At 48.5% G+C, this 20,280-nt stretch overlaps 10 protein-coding genes across 10 annotated transcripts; 5 read left to right on the top strand and 5 right to left on the bottom strand.

The window, feature by feature from the left end:
• Positions 1-115: 115 nt before the first annotated feature.
• Positions 116-816, top strand: N7529_000250 (HIT family protein; the record flags this gene model as incomplete). Its single annotated transcript, XM_057235781.1, has 2 exons — positions 116-178; positions 289-816. 2 exons carry the CDS (start codon positions 116-118, stop codon positions 814-816), a joined length of 591 nt encoding a protein of 196 aa, XP_057102584.1.
• Positions 817-1,269: 453 nt separating this feature from the next.
• Positions 1,270-1,958, bottom strand: N7529_000251 (HD domain-containing protein; the record flags this gene model as incomplete). Its single annotated transcript, XM_057235782.1, has 2 exons — positions 1,270-1,871; positions 1,922-1,958. 2 exons carry the CDS (start codon positions 1,956-1,958, stop codon positions 1,270-1,272), a joined length of 639 nt encoding a protein of 212 aa, XP_057102585.1.
• Positions 1,959-2,132: 174 nt separating this feature from the next.
• Positions 2,133-4,016, top strand: N7529_000252 (uncharacterized protein; the record flags this gene model as incomplete). Its single annotated transcript, XM_057235783.1, has 2 exons — positions 2,133-2,366; positions 2,415-4,016. The coding sequence occupies 2 exons, from the start codon at positions 2,133-2,135 to the stop codon at positions 4,014-4,016; spliced, it is 1,836 nt and encodes a 611-aa protein (XP_057102586.1).
• Positions 4,017-4,582: 566 nt separating this feature from the next.
• N7529_000253 (uncharacterized protein) lies at positions 4,583-5,248 on the top strand (the record flags this gene model as incomplete). The annotated part of the gene is made up of 1 exon (XM_057235784.1): positions 4,583-5,248. The coding sequence occupies one exon, from the start codon at positions 4,583-4,585 to the stop codon at positions 5,246-5,248; it is 666 nt and encodes a 221-aa protein (XP_057102587.1).
• A 521-nt stretch (positions 5,249-5,769) lies between these two features.
• N7529_000254 (Rad4 family protein) lies at positions 5,770-8,676 on the bottom strand (the record flags this gene model as incomplete). Its single annotated transcript, XM_057235785.1, has 1 exon — positions 5,770-8,676. The coding sequence occupies one exon, from the start codon at positions 8,674-8,676 to the stop codon at positions 5,770-5,772; it is 2,907 nt and encodes a 968-aa protein (XP_057102588.1).
• Positions 8,677-8,748: 72 nt separating this feature from the next.
• On the top strand, positions 8,749-9,273 carry N7529_000255 (CoA-binding protein; the record flags this gene model as incomplete). Its single annotated transcript, XM_057235786.1, has 2 exons — positions 8,749-8,836; positions 8,894-9,273. 2 exons carry the CDS (start codon positions 8,749-8,751, stop codon positions 9,271-9,273), a joined length of 468 nt encoding a protein of 155 aa, XP_057102589.1.
• A 285-nt stretch (positions 9,274-9,558) lies between these two features.
• Positions 9,559-10,584, top strand: N7529_000256 (uncharacterized protein; the record flags this gene model as incomplete). Its single annotated transcript, XM_057235787.1, has 1 exon — positions 9,559-10,584. The coding sequence occupies one exon, from the start codon at positions 9,559-9,561 to the stop codon at positions 10,582-10,584; it is 1,026 nt and encodes a 341-aa protein (XP_057102590.1).
• A 498-nt stretch (positions 10,585-11,082) lies between these two features.
• N7529_000257 (uncharacterized protein) lies at positions 11,083-12,873 on the bottom strand (the record flags this gene model as incomplete). Its single annotated transcript, XM_057235788.1, has 8 exons — positions 11,083-11,361; positions 11,410-11,610; positions 11,683-11,799; positions 11,859-11,978; positions 12,044-12,295; positions 12,358-12,435; positions 12,508-12,600; positions 12,655-12,873. 8 exons carry the CDS (start codon positions 12,871-12,873, stop codon positions 11,083-11,085), a joined length of 1,359 nt encoding a protein of 452 aa, XP_057102591.1.
• A 1,752-nt stretch (positions 12,874-14,625) lies between these two features.
• Positions 14,626-15,990, bottom strand: N7529_000258 (uncharacterized protein; the record flags this gene model as incomplete). The annotated part of the gene is made up of 5 exons (XM_057235789.1): positions 14,626-15,046; positions 15,129-15,288; positions 15,418-15,502; positions 15,570-15,689; positions 15,808-15,990. 5 exons carry the CDS (start codon positions 15,988-15,990, stop codon positions 14,626-14,628), a joined length of 969 nt encoding a protein of 322 aa, XP_057102592.1.
• Positions 15,991-19,163: 3,173 nt separating this feature from the next.
• N7529_000259 (ketoreductase) lies at positions 19,164-20,269 on the bottom strand (the record flags this gene model as incomplete). Its single annotated transcript, XM_057235790.1, has 2 exons — positions 19,164-20,027; positions 20,096-20,269. 2 exons carry the CDS (start codon positions 20,267-20,269, stop codon positions 19,164-19,166), a joined length of 1,038 nt encoding a protein of 345 aa, XP_057102593.1.
• Positions 20,270-20,280: the final 11 nt, after the last annotated feature.

The raw sequence follows: 20,280 nt of genomic DNA on the forward strand, positions 1-20,280 counted from the left end.
TACGGAGTTTAGCTCCAAATTTCCCAGATCGCCCGATAAGCTCTTATCAGTTCATCGACATCATTCGACAACCGGTTTCACTTTACCTCAATATTCCACACCCGATTCCTTGAAGATGTCAGCTCTTAAAGGAGCTTCGGCGCCAGTATACTTCGGTTCATTCATCGTCACACCACAGGTACACCACCCTCTACACCACATGTCTCATCCAACACCAAGCACACGACAGCAGACCTGAACCCAAACCACAACACCCTAGACAAACAATTTACTCACACCAGACACCAGGTTTTCCATTCAACACCCCTCTCATTCGCTTTGGTAAACCTCAAACCGATCCTTCCAGGCCATGTCCTCGTTTCGCCGCGGCGCGTCGTCCCCCGAGTGACAGACCTCACACCCGCAGAGACGAGTGACCTGTTCCTGACAGTGCGCCGGGTAGGCCGCATGGTCGAGCGCGTCTATGGAGCCTCGAGCTTGAACATTGCCGTGCAGGACGGCGTGCATGCCGGCCAGAGTGTGCCCCATGTCCATGCACACATCATCCCGCGCAAGCCGTCGGACTTAGATCACCACGGTGGCACAGATGCGATTTATGATTTGCTTGATGGCGACGAAGGGGATTTAGGGAGGGCGTTTGATGCTGGCGCTGGAGCTGCTGTGGGGGATGGGGTCGAGGCTAAAGGTGGATCGGGTTCAAGGAGGTCTAGATTCCCAGTTGTGGATAATGATAACAGACATCCCAGAGGTGAAGATGAGATGAGGGCAGAGGCTGAGTTACTGGCGAGGGAGATGGAGATTGAGCCAATTGATTGATTTGGAGCTCTATCGCTGTGAGATATTAGGATCGTGGATAAGGTCAAGGTAAAAATATATACCTAGGTATCTATCTGCAACAAAGGTCTTCTCTTTCACATTGGCTCACCAGCAAGCCATTCGAAGCACTGGTCTAGCCGCTGTCTATAGTCCACTTCAATAACCCCAAAGTAGAGCAAACACAATAACGGTTAATACCTCTAGCTGCTATATTCTCTCTTGGGTTCAGACACGTTTAAAGACAAATAAACCGACAGCTGTCGTAATAAACCCAACCCATGTTTGGTAGAGTCATGTATTTCGTAACTCGTTCTGTATGGTATCTAATTCACCGAAAGAAATGTTCAAAAGAATAAGAATGAGGAAATAAACGCCAAAAACACAAGGGGTTCCAAGATTATGGCACCAGGGTAACCGCTCCCCGATAACTCCCTCCCCCCAGCACATGCAGTCTTACTCTTGCTTGCGTCTTTCTGCAATGATTTCCGCAGCCCAAGCTTGAATCTCAGGCAAGCGAATGCGAGATGCAACATGGGTGAACTCAGTGAGGTCGACCTTGTTAGAGCGCTCATACTCCACCATCTGCAAAAGCAGCTCCATCTTGTCGATATCGTGGACAAAATGGGCTTCCAGAGTTACATCCTCCTCGTATTCTTCGAAGACGCTCTTAATCTCTGCGCCTGAAAGTGTGCCCCCAGGAACCTTGCCGAGGAGGGTCTTCGTGATATAGTCCATGACAGCGCCTTCACGACGGGCCTTCTCGGCCTTGGTGATGTGGTAATCGACCGGTGTAATATCGCCGACAAGGGCTTCAGCCATGTCATGAATAAGGGCCATCTTTGTGCAGTGCGGGATGTTGATCTTGGTTGCAAGAGACGGCGGGGCCATCATCGTCATGATCGACATGCGGTACATGTGGTCGGAAATGGATTCGCCGTTGATTCCGAAGCGGCGCCAGCCTTCGCGCTTAGTGGTCTTGAGACGCTCGATCAAGTGGAAGAAAGGAACGGGTGATGTAGAGTTCTCCTCAATTGGGTGGGGGAGGGTAGAGAGCACTGCAGGAATTAGCATTGTTGGGCTCGATAAAGAGACATTTGAGGCTTACCGGACTCAGGGGTCCACAAAGATTCCTCGGAGCCCATGACTGAAGGAGTAGAAAGAAAATGAATGACTTGGAGAGAAACAGACAACAATCAAAGAAGAGAAAGGGAAAAAACAAAAGAAAGAGGGACTGATAGGCGCTGCAAACAATGCAAACCCCCGTTATCTATCTTTACTCTCCGCCGTCTGTTTACTAAAGTCTCCCTCGACACAGAATGGCTGCAACTAGGTCTGTTCGACCAAAACCCCTGGACTGGCCAAGTCCCTCGCATCTCGATGTGTTTTTAAATAATCTCAAGTTGCTTCATCTGGATCAGCGCGAGGACTGGCCCGGTATATCGCTTCGCACATTATCCCCGTCATCCCAAAACCAACGACAACGAACCCGCTTGGTAGAATGGTCACTGTACCATCTCTATGCCATTTGGGATCCGGAAGGTGCCCAAAATGTATGAAAATCCTATCGCCAGCTTCTGGAACCTACTGACGTCCCTTAGAAACTCCGGCCCTTCTTTCCCCCATTGGAGCCTCTACAGTCTGTCAACCTCCGCGCGGCGTTATTCCGATGCCTCGGCGAACTGAAGAAGAATGGTGATCTGGGACGAGAAATCATTATCCGCAAAACTATGCTGGATGATTGCAAAGGCGAGAAATTCGAGGAGTTACTCGCTGGCTTCTCTACCACTGTTCTCCGTAAACTTGTGGCCATGCCTGCGGATGAGATGCTTTGGAACCCCGCCATGAAATTGGCGACTGCTACTGCCATGACACCGACGGACTATCAAAATCTATTGCCCCTCATTCTCGTCCATCAAGCATCCCTTGCTACTGCGGGTGAACGCCATGCCCGCGTTCGAGTTGATTATGATCGTTTTTCACAGCTCCTAGACGACAAAAAGGTCGACCTGACCGAACGTGCGAACAAGGAGCCGAATGAACCTGGTGATTTGCAGGGTGATCCCGAGTATTTGGTTCGTGAGCTTCAAACCAGATGGCTGGGAAATGAAAAATGGGCCACCGCACTCCTTGAAGGTGGGTCAGAAAGTAGCACCGACGCTTTCCTGGAGCTCCCTTTCTCAAAGGCCTTGTCACGAGCGACCGACTCGGCAGATGGTAATATTAACAACGGGCTTAAGCAAGACTTAGTCCTTGACCTGGAGGCCCGGGTCTTGCTGCAACGGACTCGACTCCGCAAGTGGCATGAGTATAACAAGACTCTTTTGGGTGAAAAATCCGTGAACGTGGTTACAACATCGCCTAAGGAAGCTGCCATGGTGTTCCGGGAGCACCAGACTCTTACAGTCGCCAGTATAGCCAAAACTGTGCGCCAGCCTGGAGATCGTGGGCGGGTGTTGAAAGGGGCGGACAAATTTCTCTTGTCATCTGTAAATGAAGCCCTCACCCGGATCAACGGAAATTCCTGTCGCAATCCTGGAAGACCAACGCCCGCAGTGAAGATGGATGCCCAACCCCAAATTGGACGTTTGGCAGAGATTGGCCACTCGCCGCCAACAGTGGCAGAAGACGACCACTATGCCCCAAGTCCTCTGCCAAATTTGGACCTTCCAGAGTCCCACCTAGAGCCCCAGGCTGCCTCGGAGTCTGAAACTGGATCAGAAACAGAACCAGAACTAGAGATAGTCCATCCATCCCCTCCCATTGTCCGTCTCTCTCCAGACCTCTCCGCGTCAGAAGAGGAGCCAACTCAAGAACCTATCAAGCGCCCGCACACCCTAGTCGAGCGCACTCGCAAGTCGATGTCCCTCCTTCCGCCCCAACATGACGAGCCATCTGGACAACGCCGTAGACCCAGACCTTCTTTCCCGGTCAATCAATTTGTGACACCGCGCAAAGCATCAGGTCGTTCGATCGATGAGATCTCTCGCGCCTCAACACCGCAGGATCAGCTCTTCGAGGAAGACGCCGAGTACGCTAGTGTTTTCAAATCTAGGCCTCGTGTAGCGCTTAGTCCGATTTCCTCGCCGGCTGTGCATGTGAGCCCCTCATATGAGGATGAAAGTTTTGCTTTGGATGATCACGATGAGAGTTTCGATTGGGGAGGTGTTGAATCACCTTCGGCTGCTCCACGATTTAGGTAATGGCCCGTGATCAAAAGTTCAAATGCATAGTTTACACGCTGGATATGAATACGTGAAATGCCGTACTTGAATTTTCGGTAAGGCATTGATTAATATACGGCTTAAGATACCAGCTTTGATGATATATAGAGCGTTGATAGAACTGACTGAGACCAGAGTAGAATCAGGTCGTCTATCTCGGTATTCTTGGAATAAGAAAATGATTCGTAACCTGACGGCGAAGAGGGAACAGATCTACATTGTGGAGAGAGATTTAGAAAGAGAGACAGAGTATGATCTACTTGCTGTATTTACTTTGACAGGCAGTGAGCTTCCCGATATCCCGATGTCGGCTTAGAAATACACTTGATTGCGGGGATCGCGGAACCATTGTGGGAAAGTTAAACCCCTATCAATATCTTTATTCCAACCACAATCCTTCTTCTCAATCTGATACTTTCTCCCAATTGAAGAAGCCAGACCCTTGCCACAATGTCTACCACGGGCCAGACAATTGCATTTATCGGATGCGGTACTTGCTCAAAATCATCCATGGACCGAACAAAAGCTAAGAAAAGATAGGAAACATGGGAACCGCAATCCTGGAGGGATTGCTAGAAGCGACTGAAAATGACTCATCGTCACCTATTTCACGCTTCCTGGTTAGCACAAACAGTGAAGGCTCTGCGGGTCGAATCCGAAACAAATTTCGAAATGATGCACTCAGATTGCGTGTCGAACAGAGTCATAACAAAGAGTTTATGCAAGAGGCAGACATCATTTTATTGGGATTCAAGCCTCATATGGCGGAGAGAATCCTGGGCGAGACTGGCGTGAAAGAAGCACTCGCCGGAAAATTCGTAATTAGCGTCCTAGGAGGGAAAACACCTCTAGTCCTTGAGAACTGTATCACTCAAGACTGTCAGGTTACGACCAGGCCTTGCGTTGTTCGGGCCATGCCAAACATGGCAGCTCGGATCCGGAAGTCTATGACTATCATTGAGAAAAACCCCGAGCTTCCAGCTCACTTGCACGAAACTCTGGTGTGGATATTTAGGACAGTTGGAGATGTCAAGGAGCTAGATGCAGATTTGTTTGACGTGGGTTCTATGTTGGTTGGATCATCAATGGCGATTCTATCAGTTGGCCTGGATGGCATTCTTGATGGATCCGTGATGGAGGGAATTAGGAGATCAGACGCCCTGCAAATGGCAGCCCAAAGCATGCTGGGTATGGCTGAGCTATTCCGCTAGGGCGAAGACCCGGCTGGATTCAGAGAAAGCGTCTCATCGCCAAGGGGCTCTACCATTCATGGAATAGTCACTGTTGAGACAGCGGGGGTAAGGGGAACCTTTGCGCAGGCAATGTTGAGCGGCGTGAAGAAGCTGAAGTCTTGATGCGATGAAATCGCGTCATCTCTGATTTGTGATGCTTTACAATCAGTGTTCATGATACTTCGATTGCACAGATACATAGACAGAAGACAAAGACTTGGGAGTTTATTATGTCTCAGCCATTGAAAGAACAACACTAACTGACATGAACCTTGGAAGAGAGCCAATACTATTCATTACCGAGCAACATTGCGCGGAATCAAATTGCGTTCTTACCAGTGAAGTATGAAAATGATGGACCATAATTATAGATAGGGCTGCGCGAATACTTCGAAGATTTATTGGGTCACATAAATGTACACAAAATTGGTATCTTGATAAAATACATCGATTGATAAACCATCGACAGAAGATCCACACATAATGTTTCGTAGATACTCTCATCCGCGACCCCGAGCCCTGCGTCGCGTTGGACGAGGTGCGTATTCAGGTTCTGAGTCTCCGTTTTCATCCTCGTCATCTTCTTCACCCGAATCCGATGCAATGGATATGGGCAGTGATTCTCCGGTAGGGGATCCCGAGTCCAGTTCCTCAGCATCGGAGTTCAGATGCATCTGAGACGGGCCTGCAGGACTCTGCTGCTGATCGTGGTGCTCGACAATCAACCCATCATCCGCGTCGTCTTCATGACCAGGCAGAAGAAAGCCACCGCCATGATCAACGGGATTGTAAGCCTCCGCACCGTCCATCTCTTCATCTTCACCTTCCTCTCCTTGAGGCTCATCATCTTCCTTCTTCTTCTTCTGGACAGCAAATGGATTATGCGCATCGCGCTCACGATCAGCATTCGGATCCCGACCACCATATTCATCCCTCACACGCTCCATAATCCTTAGTCCGAACAAGAACTTACGCCAGGTCTGCAGAATCTTCTTCTCGGCCTTTAGTTCCTCCCTCTTCCGCTTCTCAGCAGCCTCAACCTGCCACGCATCCCGAAGCAACGACTCATTCTCGGCAGCAACAACAACACCCTGAATAACAGGAACTGCCATTTTCGACCCGAACTCAAACCCAGTCACAGCCTCCGCATAGTCAATTCCAAGCTTTTTACAGACCCGCACGGTACCCGGTAGAGGAACATGCGTAGCACCAGCCGGAACCATACTAGGGACGAAACAGTCGATGTTACCGTACTCGTTTTTCGGAATTCGACCATTTTGGATAGGCGGCGGGATTATATATTCCGTCTGGTCACGGGAATAAAGGCCTTGGAGGGGTTTCTCGCCAGTCTGGCGCTGCATCTCGTCGACTTCACGTTTGCGCATGAGTGTAACAGCACGAATGGGAACATGCTTCAGTGGTATGGCGCCTGGCACAGTCTGACGACCTTCTTTGTGCCAGCTTTCAGCGGAAAGGCATTTCAGCACGTCTTCGCGTCGAAAGACGGGTTCTTCTTTGGCGCGGGCGCCTTTGCCTGCTGTGAAGGTTCGCACAGATTCGGCACCCGGGCGAAGGGCTTCTTCGCGGCGGAGGAAGCGCTCTAAAACAAATTCAGTTGATGTGCGTAGGCTTTGGAGTGTGTCGTTCGCTGAGGTGGTTTTCTTCTTTTCTGGTTGATTGGGTAGGAGATCTCGGGCTTCCTCGAGCTTGTCGACGGCTGTTTTGCTCTTTCGGGCTCGCTGATAGCCACGCATCACCATACCAAACCAGTCAAATGCGATGTAATGGCCCTTTGGGCCGATAGGAACTTTTTCCAGGGGGATCCGGAATCCCTTCGTTTTGCCGGGCCAGGTTCGCCGTTTCAGATATCTTGTTGTTACTTCTTTTGCAGTACCATCTGCTGAATGAGCAACGACATAGCAAATGACTTGTTTTGCTCGATCTGCCTTTGCACCTCGTGGCTCGAAGTTTGCTTGTAGATCTGTGTTCGCAAATGGCGCCACGGGATTGGAAAGCACAAGCGGATCAACAGAAATGATCTCGTTTGTAACGGGTGACGCAACTTCAGTCCAATAGATTGGGAATGGCAGATCCTTATCAAACTGTTTTTTTGTATTCTTCACTGGCAGCTTGCTATCCGCTGCATCAGTCTCCGGCTCGGACGTTTCAGAATCCATTTCAGTGTTGGGCTCCTTTTTATCTGATTCTGCCTTAGAGGGTGTGTAGGTCTCTCCCTTGGTCCAACCAAAGCCTAGTGGTTGGAGACTAGCAACAAGTCTAGCCTCGATGCCTAGGGCCCGAACAAGGGCCGTGAAGAGCTGCGCACCGACATCCCGCGAGCCCTGCATAGCGTCGGCGGTTGCGCGGAACTCCTCCAGACTAGCGATACGCTCACCATGGCGCTGTGGATCATGTGGCTCCTCACGGAAGTCAGTAATTGCAGTTTCAAGGGCAGAGACTGGCCTATAGCCGTACTTTCGCAACCCAGGCGCCGTGATGCGGAACTGCTTTCTCCAGTAGGCAACAAGCACTTTGATTAGAGTAATGATTGGATCACCACGACTCATATCCGGTTTGCCCGGCTCAAGGCGCTCTGAATCGGCGCTCCAATCCTTATTCCTCTGGGCCTTTTTGCCTTTCTTTTTACTCTTGGGTGGCTCTGGTTTGGGCTCTGGAAGTTCCAGGCCAGAGGCGATCCGCCATTTTTTGACTTCTTTGTGGATTCCTTCGGGTAGCTTTTTCCGTAGGATATCATGAGTCTGGGCATCATTGCTCCAGGCGTTACGAATGGCATTATGGAAAAGCAAGCATTGAACATGCATACAATGTGTCTGAATCCGGATTTGACGTTCGATTTTGCTGGGCCCTTTTTTTCCATCCAGGACATCAGAAACGTGCGTTTCATTCTGATCTAGCGTCAATTCTAGATCTTGGAGTTCCGGGGCTGAAACTGTTGGCGTTGCGCTAGTTTTGGTATCCATTGCATCCTCCCAGTCGACGTCATCCTCCTCTTCATCTTCAGACTCAGACGCCTTAGCTGCATTGTCCTTGTCGAGAAGTCCATCGGGTGCGTCGCTCAAAGATGAGTTAGAATCGGACTCGGAATCGGAGAGGTGGAACGGAGCTGGCGCGGGAGCTGGAGCTGGAGCTTGGGCATCGGGCCGGGCCTGGCGCTTGGCCGGGGGCGGGTCCTCGGAGGAAACACGCTTGCGGGGGAGAAATGGTGGCATGCGGGAAATTGTAGAAATTGTCGAAATAATCAAGATAAGGAGGGCGCCGAATGTCCGAATGTCGGAGATGGGAGATTCGCGAAGGAAGGGTGTAGAGTCGTCATCGGCCGTTGCCGAGGTTTGCCATCTTCTAGTTATGGGGTTCTGTGATTCTCTGAATAGTTTGTACTTTTGCATTCTCTTTCTTTGTTCCAACACCTTCCAATATTAAATTTCTATCTTACACTTTAATAACCAAAAATCAAAGCCATGACAGCAGCAGTCAAACGGTTCTTCTCTTCTCCCCGCTTTGCAGTGGCGGGCGCAAGCAATGACACTCACAAGTTCGGCTACAAGAGTAAGGAAATAAAATATTACACGCACATCTCACTTCCCTAAGACTGACCATAACAAGTCCTCGCCTGGTATCATCAACATTCCCTACCAGTGACACCGCTCAATCCTAGAGCAGCGCAGATCAACCTCCCCTCGCGTGCTTACGATACGGTCTCCTCACCGGCTAGTTTGCCCTCGCCCCAACAGACCTCCCTCTCAGTGGTAACTCCACCAGCTATAACCCTCCAGGTCCTAAAGGAAGCTCACTCAGTGGGGATTCCTGCAGTCTGGTTGCAGCCAGGTACTTTTGACGATCAGGTACTGGATTTTGCTCATAGTCACTTTGAGGCGGTGATTGCAGGAGATAATGGAGAGGGCGGCGAGGGATGGTGTGTACTTGTTGATGGTGATGAGGGATTGAAGTCTGCTGGGGTTGAATGGACTAGTCAACGTCTATAGGATTAATTTCAATCTACAACAATCTACAAATTGATTTTAGAATCCAATAGAATCCGAAATAATGAAAGATCATAAGTTGACTAGTTATGTTAACAATACCTTGCAGGATAATGGAGTAAAGAGAGAGGGAGGGCTTACTAGTGACCACCAGCCTCTCTGTTTTTCTTTCTTCTTTCTTTCTTCCTTTCTATTTTTTTACTCCTTGCACACTCAACCCTTTTTTGGGAGAGAGATATCCTCCTTTTTTCATCTAATCTTTTTCTCCTTCTTTTGATTTTTCCCATAATGCCCGACATGCATACTATCTTCCAAGCCTCTCCCCCGAAACTCGACCTCTCAAATGCCCCGTCGCAGTTTTTTCAAGTACCCGCCTCTACAGCCTCCGAATCACTGTATTCGATCTCAGTTAGTCGCAAGCGACCTCGCCGAAACACAGAGAAATATCCATCTCATTTCGAGTCTGGTTTCACCTCACCCATGATCCACAACTACCGCTCACTAAGCGGTAATAACTTCACCTCCGCTGAGCTGGATTACCGTCCAAACCGATACCGTGAATCGTTCCTCCCACCTTGCTTCGATTCAGGCGATGAATCAGTCACTCAAGCCGAAAATAGCAGTCGCAAGCGCAGCCGCCGCGACTCGTGCATCGTTTCACCGAGCGCCGATAGCCCGAGCCTCTCCACACCAACTGGATGGGGGCGAACCGTGATCAAAGCTGTTGGAAAGGTCCTCGATTTGTGCTGGACGGGAGCTTTCCGCGGATTCTACGCCGGAGGAGGCCAAGGCTACGATATGCCTGCATCAACAACCCTCGAATCTAGCTGGCAGCCCTCGACGAGCCCATCGAATGAGAAAGAGATCTACAACAACCCATATTGCTCGACACCCGTCCCGGGACAATATCCCGAGGATGAAATCGATCGGAGCTGGGTCGTTGTTCCTGAGAGTGCGGATCCTTTTGTGGGTGGAAGCGATCTTCCTAGTCCTTCTCTACGATCACGACGGGCTTTCCAAGTCTCCAGTCCGCGCCGACGGCCGGCTGTCATGCCCAGGCTTACTAAAAAGGCTTCTTATGCTGGTCCTCAGTCGCCAACTAAAAGTCAGGGCTCACCATCTCCGAGATTGAGAGATGGTCCTGCGTCTACGGATATGCAGCGACAGGCTGCTAAGATGCGCCGCAAGGAACGAGATGAAGATGCTAGCATTCAACGCTTGAACAAGCAATTGCAAGCTATGATCCGGGAGGGAAAGGAAGCTCTCGGAACAACCGTCGTAGTGGAGGATTTCGACATGTACGACTCCGACTAATTTGGTCTTGATGATTACTGGAGCGTCTTACATCCAGACTGTTTGTTCTGGATTTGATTTTTGCGTTTAATGACCTGATACCCCAAGGGCGCTCTTTAACTGGGAGGTCCGAACCGGAATTTTCCGGTGTTCATCTGATGCCACGATTTATGATTCCCGGCGTTTTTTTATTTATTCTGTCTTTTTGCGTGTCCAATCTCTGCAGCCTCGTCTGCGTGTCTCACTACAAGGCAGGTCTTCCTGCGGGTTTCTTTGTCCAACCTACGAAATTGTCTGTCAATTATGCATAACAGAAGCTTTGTTCCAATTTACGTTGTATGGTCTAATCAAGAATGGCATTTGACATTGTTCGAAAAACCAATAAGTAACAACTCAATAACGTTCCGCATCACCAAGCTGATTCAGACAGCTCGACTCGCCTCATAGAAGTGTCAAAACAGTGTGTTTGACTGAAGAAAAGAATAGAAATAAATATGACTTGATACCAGCACATTCCGCTTACTGGGAAGCACCTGGGGCAGGATTACGTCCCTGCTCAGCATCAAGGCCAGGGCCAGAGTGAGGACCAGCACCGGAAGCGGGATCGGGGGGACCGGAGATGCTGCCATCGCCAGCAACCTTGGGGTCGCTGGCACCTGGGGGCTTCTGGGGAGTGCCAGGAGAGAGCATTTTGGTGATCTTTCCAAGAGCACCGCCTTGCAACAAGACGTCTGTCAGAGTGGAGCCCTGGATGGGAGGGGCTTGACGGGCCTCGTTTTGCTTTGTATCGCGGCGCATCTAAGACGGTTAATTCGGAATACTGCTTTCGCGTGAGGAGATACGTACAGGGAACAAGCCGATGCCGTGGTGAGCGTTACCCTTAATGGAGCCGAGGCCCTTAGGGCCCATTAGCTCAGCAAGAAGGTTGTTGGACTGCTTCTCCTCCTTGCCCTTTTGGCTCTCACTGCCCTTCTGGCTTTGAGCACCCTGCTCGTTACTCTGCTGAGGCGAGTTGCTCTTAGGAGCGGCAGATACATCACGGCGGGTCTGTCATCTTATGAGTACGGTGTATAGCTGGACAGTTGCCAGATCTCAGGGAAGGGGAAAAAAATAACTTACAGGCATAACAGAGCCCTCGGCAGCCATGCCAGAGTCAACAGCACCGTCAAGAACATCACCCAGAGGTTCGAATGGGGTAAAGTCATCCTCATCGCGCTTGTGGCTTTGGGTCGTGGGCTAATAGCAGTGTTAGCATCTTGATATCGTTTGAATTTGTTCTCAGACCTATCACGTACGTTACCGCTGGTCAGCGACTGCAAGATGCCAAAGACGCCCTTGGCATTGCCACCATCCCGGCGAGTGTCGATGTGCTTGGCTGGGGCATCAGTCTCCTGGTGCGAGGGCTTGCCCTGCTCCTGATTGACTGTCAATTTCTTGTTCCTCGCTTGATTGATGTTCTACGTTTCGGGGGTAGGTATACCTTTCCAAACAGATCGCCGACAATAGGGAGGCTACTGAGACTGCCCAAGTCACGCTTTTCGTTCTGACCCTCATTCTGACCCTCGTTCTGACCCTCATTCTGACCCTCGTTCTGGCCCTCATTCTGACCTTCATTTTGACCCCAGTTCTGTCCGTAATTCTGGCCTTCATTCTGACCCTCGTTCTGACCCTCGTTCTGGCCCTCACTTCGTTTAGTCTCAGAGATGCCATTGTTGCCTCCAGTGTGCTTATGCTGGTACTGCGTCAGCATTTCGTTTCCAGTTAAAATCAAAGTTGCTTGTTTCAATTAATCACCTTGCCGAAAAGGCCACCAACGAGTGGCAGGCCACTCAGTCCATCGCCACCCAGGCCTCGACGTCTGTTGCTCTTTTGCTATTGCCAATGTTGAGTCAATACATGAAAATACAGTCTGGTGGTATGTCAGAAGAGAATGTAACAACATACGTTGCCAATGAGGGATCCAATGATTGGGAGATCATCGATGAGGTTGCGGTGCTCAGCCTTGTATTCGGAGTCACCACGCTTGACATCATGCTTCTATTGTCGCGGTCGGTCATTTGCCAATAGTGAACGAATATTGGAAGAACTTACGTTTCCAAGCATAGCTCCAATGATGGGGATCTCCTCGATGAGATTCTTGTGTTCAACCGAACCGTCCTCAGTGTTACGAGGGACAAGTTTGCCGATCAGCTCGTTAATACTGCTATCAGCGCCAGCACCGATCAAGTTACCGCTCCCATCAGGGTTAGGAACGGGAGCAGCTAAGCTGATAGCCGCAAAGAGCGTCAGAGCGTAAGTCGTCTTGACCATGTTGTCGACTGTATCGAGATAGTCGAAAGTTGGTTTTGAAAGAAAGTAAGTGCCGACGAGCGACAGTCGAAAATAAGAAAAACAAGTAGGACGATTAAGAGTCTTCCGGAATGCGACTAGCACGAGGGATTGTCTACTTTCTTTATTGCTTCCTCGACTGATCGCCTTGGTGACATTCTGTCATAATTGGGATGAAGGGGCGTCCTCGGGTTTTGTCCCTCAATTGCCCGTGCGACCATAATAAAACCCCTGGCAGGGAATGCTGCTCAAGTTTTGCTGTCTCCTGACGGGGTGGCTGGCTTTTCTCCCCTCCGACAGGAATGCTCCGATGCTTGATTGTGGTTGAATCTCCCCGACGATCATGGTTGTGCCTCCCTGTTGCGCAAGGGGGGAAGGGCTCAGAAACAACACTGATGATTATATCTCCCTTTGACTTTAGCTCCATGAGCACCTTGCCCTAGAAGTTAACTGGCCATTTGCCTTCCTCAAGGGGTTTATTTCGTCCTTTGTCCTCCATCTTAGGGCTAGTTCAAGTTACTTAGAAAATCTGACATGCACAACATTCTCGTTCCTCAGCTAATAAAAAGAAATTAAGCATAGTAATTCTGCGACAGATGCACCATGATTGCATCATCTCTTTTCCTAATACTCTCCATGGTCGACAAACAGTTCTCCTACGCTGGTGTCTTTATGCCCTTCCTGATGTGCGCGTATCCTCTCAGTGCATTTTTCGGCAATCTTTATCACACAAGGCGGCCAATTGGCCTAGTGGTAAGGCATCCGTTTCCGGTGCGGGAGATCGTAGGTTCGAATCCTGCATTGGTCGTTACTTTTTTTGTTTTTATTTGCTCCTACATTTAAGTAATTACCTACATATTTGTTTGCCCTTCCTTCCCTTCCTAAGAAAGAGAGAGAGAGAAAAAGAAAAGAAAGGCTGGTTCAGTAAGAAAGAGAGAGGTAGTCGCTATCCTAAAACATGAGAATGCACTATGAACTATAAGAAGTAGGCGGCGAAGAAGGACTCTTCTTCTAAACGATGATATGAATACAAATAAGGTAAAACTTAATTTAGTTGGTGTATATCGCTTTTCATACCCGGCATATATTCAGGGAAATGTATACCCTAATCAGTGCCGGTTAACAGCCTATGCCCCTCCCTCCGTGGAGAGTTTGGGGGCTCATCCATAACGGTGCTTGATTGTAAATATCATTTATTATTATTTGACCGAGGGACCTAGTTTATTTTATAGTGCTCACTTGGTCTTCATAGCTAGCTGCTGCTTCATCCATAGAACTAGCAAAAAATAAAAAGTTCAAAAGAGCGACCAATGCAGGATTCGAACCTACGATCTCCCGCACCGGAAACGGATGCCTTACCACTAGGCCAATTGGCCAACCAAGATGGATGGATATAAAAATAAACAGCGTGCGGGATATTATAAGCGACAGTTTCAAGTTGCAAATACGCATCAGCCAGTTGTGCTCCTATCTGCTTGTTTTGAGAAGCTAAGGGATTGTAGGACATTTGGACCAGAGATCTCACATATTACACAAATCCATACTATGTATAAGAAGAAGTACGCTTTCGCCCTAGGGCATTGAAATATATACTCTATGTGCTACGCACTTCAATGAATGTGATGGTTTATTTAAATTTGATGGCAGAGAACAAGTCGAGTTGAACAGTCAGGTACCGGACCCGAAGGTCATCCTAACAATTCTATAAACAGCAAGATAACCAACAAAAGATACTCAGGACCGCCGCACAGGCGATCTATCAAGCCTTGCGGAGCCTCGCGACGAATGTATCTCCCAATCTGATGTTATCTGAATATGCCCAGGAGCAAGATAACCTACCTTTGTCATGGAAGGCTGATGAACCGTGACAAGAGGCATCTCGGGTTCATCTAATCGCATACCCGATAGAGCTGTTGGATTCCAGTACCTCGAAAAGGTTTGTGGATCGGAAGTAGAATTGTGTGACGGGGATGAAAGAATGGTGGTTCTAAAGATCATTTCAACAGCAGGTGATAGAATCGGAAGACAAGCAGCGATTATGCCCAAAAGAGGCGCGATGCATAGCAGGAATGACTTGCTCGCGGAGCTGAAAGTCGGGTCTTCTGAGTCGAGATCGAACTCAAGTTTCGTGCTAATCGCAATGATCACGATAGCACTGCCCAGGTGGTGCATTTGGTTAGCGAGGTTATCTATTACATCCGTACATATATCAAAAAGACACACCGGGAGTAACTCACACTAGCCCTAGAATTTGCATTCCGACCAAACTAAATTTCCTAGCCCTTGATAATGGCATTCTCCATGTCAAAGGAACGGGCAGAGCCAATATAAAGAAGCTCAAAATCATCTCACTTGCATTGATAGCAGTGTGCAGCATTTTCCGGCCACCACAATGACCTGGAGCATTGTCAAGCCAGAGTCTCTTTGGCGGCCTGCAGAAGAACGCGGTCACAGTAAAGCCAGCAATCCAAAGAGCCAAACATAGGCCCATGATAATATATGCCAGCAAATTGATAGTATGCTGACCAAAACTGCGGACGTAGTAGTGAAGGATTGACACTTGGATCAAGAAGACCACAGTGATCCAGAGAAGATCGCCCGTATATGTGAGCTGGCAATGGAATTAGTTCTGAAGGCTAGGATAATTCATATAATGGTAGACTAATTGCACGACTTACCTCTATGAATTGAATCATAACCTCAGTCCCTCCAACTTGGGTTACTTCAGTGGAGTGTAGGCCCAGCCCGCACAGCACGACCAGCATGATTTCCACCACATAGCGACCGACCATGAAGAACTATATATGCTTATTGTTAGTAAAATTTGTCGAAATACTATGGAAAAAGCATGATGTCCTAAAAGAGGAAAAACAAGAAAGAGAAGCTTAAAAAAGGCAATTAGATGGACAGCCCTACCGTGGCGCCCATAATCAACCAGTCATTCACCTGCGACGAAACCCATTGCAAGCGTCGTGACCATAATCGTAAAGCCACCGCAATAAAACACAATGCCAGAAAAATCGACTGAATAGCAATGTCAGCTGTTCCCAAGGTATTATGACCAAGGGAGTGAACGAGTGTACCCGAGGAAGACGCCATGGAGTATGCAGTTTACGCCAAAGAACCTCTCAATAATAGCAGACTTTTCATTCTTAGGACATCCATCAAATATATGCAGTGCCACACGAGAACACGACAATTGGAAAAGAGCACAAGGGCGGGGGTTAGGAACCGAAGACCAATGCCCTAGGGGAATTACAACATTTACATCTACAAAGAGTAAGATCGCCCGGTTCACGAGCAATGACCCCCCCCCCCCCCCCCCCCCCCCGGAGACTCAATCTCTGCTACACTGGCAAAACATAGCAAATTTTTAGGAAGATCGTGCTCTAATACTTGCCCTTGCAGATTGCGTGAACGGTGTGCGGGGGTTATTCTTATAGTATACTATACGCAACACTTTACAAATACCGTTGAACCTTAGATCTTGCTTGTATACTCCGTACATGTGGTAGCAATGCATGTGAATACTCGGCAAGGGCTTGAGATTTGCATATTTCTCGAAATTGTGATCCCAATTTATCTCTAACGGCCGCGTTTCATATCCCGAAGCTAACAAAGCCAACGCATCATACTCTCTCCACTTCCCGTGCGGGTCGATCTTCACCGTCTGTTTTTCGTGCTGTTCTGATGCCGCACAGGTACAGCATACAAGATAATGACGCCCAAATCTTCGTTTACTTCTAGGCCGTTCGAATGTTATTCAAATGCTCGGATCGCCTATTCCAATGTCTTACACCTCCACCTAGGTGGGCCGGGGACCCTATGTTGTGTAATATGTTCTCTGTCTTCTCTGAACTCGAGAAACCAACAATTTGTCAAAAACTGAAAATTTTTGTTTGAAGCGAATCATGATCTAAGACAGGCACCATATGCGAAGGTGTACAGCGGCGAAGCGTCGGATTAAATTGGTTCTACCATTGCTGCCTAAAGGTGCCTGAGCTAAGTATAACAGATTATGGTATTAAAAAAAAGGTGAAGAAGAGGTGAAAGAGATACGAAAAGAGATATATAAAAAGAGATATGAAAAGAGATATGAAAAGAGATATGAAAAGAGATATGAAAAGAGATATGAAAAGAGATATGAAAAGAGATACAAGAGATCATAATCTGGATAATGGTTATAGTACGCCGTATGGAGCGAAGGGAACAGCAGTCAAAATCAGGCATATGTTCAGGCAGCAATCTTAGAATCAATCCAATCCGACCCCTGGCCGCTGTACACCTTCGTACACCATGCGAGAGCCCGCTACACAAAGCAAAGACATCGAGGAAGCAAATAGACGAGGAGTAGCCATCACCTGGCAGACAAATTGATGACCAATCAACAGTAGCAGATCTACCCAGATATGCCAGCAGTACCACGAAGCATGTATCTGATATTCCGGCAAAATCCTGTAAATTAGCTGGATTTCCAATGTGAGGCTAGCGATATATTTACCCACAGAACAAACGTGAAGGATTAGACCCGGCGTTGGAGAACCCAGGCACTATTGGGCTGGTCCATGTCTCCAAGGTCTCGCTTGAAATTGACCTCGAAGGAATGCTACTCTCGTGAATAGAAATGCAACTTTTCGGAAAAAGAAGAATCAAGCACTGGGTGCCAACCTGGAAAGGTTGGCCCAGCTTTATCGAAGAAACCCCTAAGCCAATCAACGGTGTCCTTATGTGGACACAGCAAATGAAACTTCATGACTGCAGGCAAGGCATTAGAGGTGTGTTTGAACACAAAATAGTTAGAAAAAAGCAACTGCAGAGGCCACTGTTCAGTTCATAGGCATGTATGTGCCTGAGCCTCTGCAGTTGGACGTTTTTGAAAGTGCGTTCGTGCCTAAATTGTTTCCTTTCTCCTTGATATAGAACACCACTGTAGCAATGGTCAGGCTCACCAACTATCTGGCCCAAACAGATATTATCAATAGTGTTAATCAAAAGTAGCTTATCACGAAATGAGATAGTCAGGCAGGAACATAAACCAACTTCACCAGCATATGGCATACAAACACCATGTTTTGAACAATTCCGCCCATGCACTGTTTGACAAGGAATACAGTATGGTTCTTGGTGAGGCTCTAACCTAGATGTTGCATGTCAAGTCCAGCACTCACAGCAATACTTACAACGGTCATTCTCGAGTCGGCGAAGCAATTGAATTCTATGGAGTTTGTATCACTTGATACTGCCAGACATTGACTTGGAATGTGGAGCGGGATTGTATATGACATATGGGGAATTTTTGTCAAGAACGGTTCGAAAGTGTGCTGCGAGATAGAGAGGAGAGCGACAATAGATCATGGAGTTCAGTGATGTGCTCTGGGTTATAAATGTATGATAAACGGTTATCAGCACCATCAACGACCATGATGCGTGCATAATGACGGCCACAGTTGGCCAAACGAGCAGCAACTTGATGGATGCCCATCGCGCAGTTTTTCGGGATACATTTGTGTTGTACTGAGTAGAGTGCAATGTAAATTATATCCGAGTCCATCGTGCATTTCAAATAATACATATGGAGAGAATTAAATAGGAGTGGTAATCAGGGCCGGACCCTGATCTATCGGAAACAGAATCTGTCTCAACAAGGGCATCTTATTTTCCATCTGATGGACCAGCCTCCACAGTAGCCAAAGCTTGAGGAGTATTAGCTTGATTCTGAGACTGGGTTACAAAGAGCATACCTTAATCGCTGCCCTAGAGAAGCGATCGGGACGACAAACACACTAATATATAGGACTGTGGTAGTCAAGTTAGCGTCAATTTTAACGGTGAAGACCTCTCCGGCAGAGAGAAACGAGATGTTGCGCTTGGGGCTCAGAGACAGGCAAAAATGTGTACCTAGGCGGTTGAGAGAACAAGAGAACGAGGGGGTTGAACAGAAATGTAAGAGAGGTCCAGAAGTTTAAATTATTGAGGGCACTAGTATGATCCAATACCTAGGTAGTCACGGATAGTCTGAAGGATACGACTTGGGACCGTTGACTAATTCCAAGGTTAGTCTTAGTATGGGTTATAAATGTACGGATAACGCGTGCATGAAGACCGCCGAATTGTACACATTTTCGGGATTATTGTGTTAAACATTTCGATGTAAAATTATATTCGAGTCCATCATGCATTTCAAATAATTCATATCACTTCTGATGAGAGAAGAATATTGTCCATAATAGCACCTTTCTGTATTCCATAGCAGCAGCGAGCGTATGAGCAAATTAGGTGCTCTTCTTAGCAGCCTCCCGCTCAGCCTTGCGGAGAGCACGCTTGCGAATGCTCTCATGCATAGACTTGTTCTGCCCAAGAACAAACTTGCCCATGGTGCCAGTAACAGTAGTCAAGAACCAGGCCATGATACCATGGCTCCAGTACGGCGAAGAGCTGTAAGCGTAGGTAGGCGAACCACCACTGCGACCAATCTTGCCAAGAACAGAGCGAACAAAAGTGCGGGGGTTGGGGATCGAAGCAGAAGCGCGACGAATCTTAGACATAGCAGAGGTAATCAGGTAAGCCTGGACAAGTTCGACATCAATGCCATAAGGAGCGAGTTCACCGCCCAGAGCAGTGGACCAGTGCTGCAGGAAAGCCTTGCTGCCGGAGTAAGTGGCCAGGAACGGGGTAGGAAGCAGACCACCGAAAGAGCCCATGGTCAGAACCAGACCGCGGCGGCGCTGCATCATTCCGGGGACGACGAGTTGGGTAACGCGCAAGGTACCGGTGCAGTTAATGGTCACGATATCGGCCATCTCGGCGGCGGGGGTCTGCGCGAATGGAACGGGGATCGAATGGCTCAATCCGACATTGTTGACGAGAATAGAAACGTCCAGCTCGGAGACCAGCTTGTTCAGGGCTTCGTAATCAGTGTCGGCGTTGCGCGAGAAGTCCATCGCCAGGGTCTTGGTCTGCACTTGCGGGAACTGCTTGGTGATGTCCTCTGACAGGGTTTCCAGCTTCGAGGCTGTCCGAGATACGAGCACGATATTGAACTTCGCCTTTGCCAATTGCAATGCAAACTCTTTGCCCAGACCATCTGAGGCGCCTGTCACCACAGCCCAGCTACCAGGGGGACCGAACGAGCGGAGCTATATAATTCTTCTGGTTAGTTTCATCCTCACGATTCACAAGAATTTCCATAGATCAAGTTTCATACCGGTTTTCCCGGAAGCACGAACAGGCTAAGAAGCACCCGCACGAATGTCCAGACTTTGCAGGCAATGACCAGCCCACCAGTCGCCAGGAGGAACAACGCGCCGAAAGTCGGCAAGCCCGGGGCGACATGGGCAGGCCATTGTGAGAGGCACTCAGTGTATTTCGATAAATCCATAATGAGCAAGA

Source organism: Penicillium soppii, assembly GCF_028829465.1.
Source record: "Penicillium soppii strain IBT 18220 chromosome Unknown utg000001l, whole genome shotgun sequence".
In the NCBI taxonomy this organism is placed as follows: domain Eukaryota; kingdom Fungi; phylum Ascomycota; class Eurotiomycetes; order Eurotiales; family Aspergillaceae; genus Penicillium; species Penicillium soppii.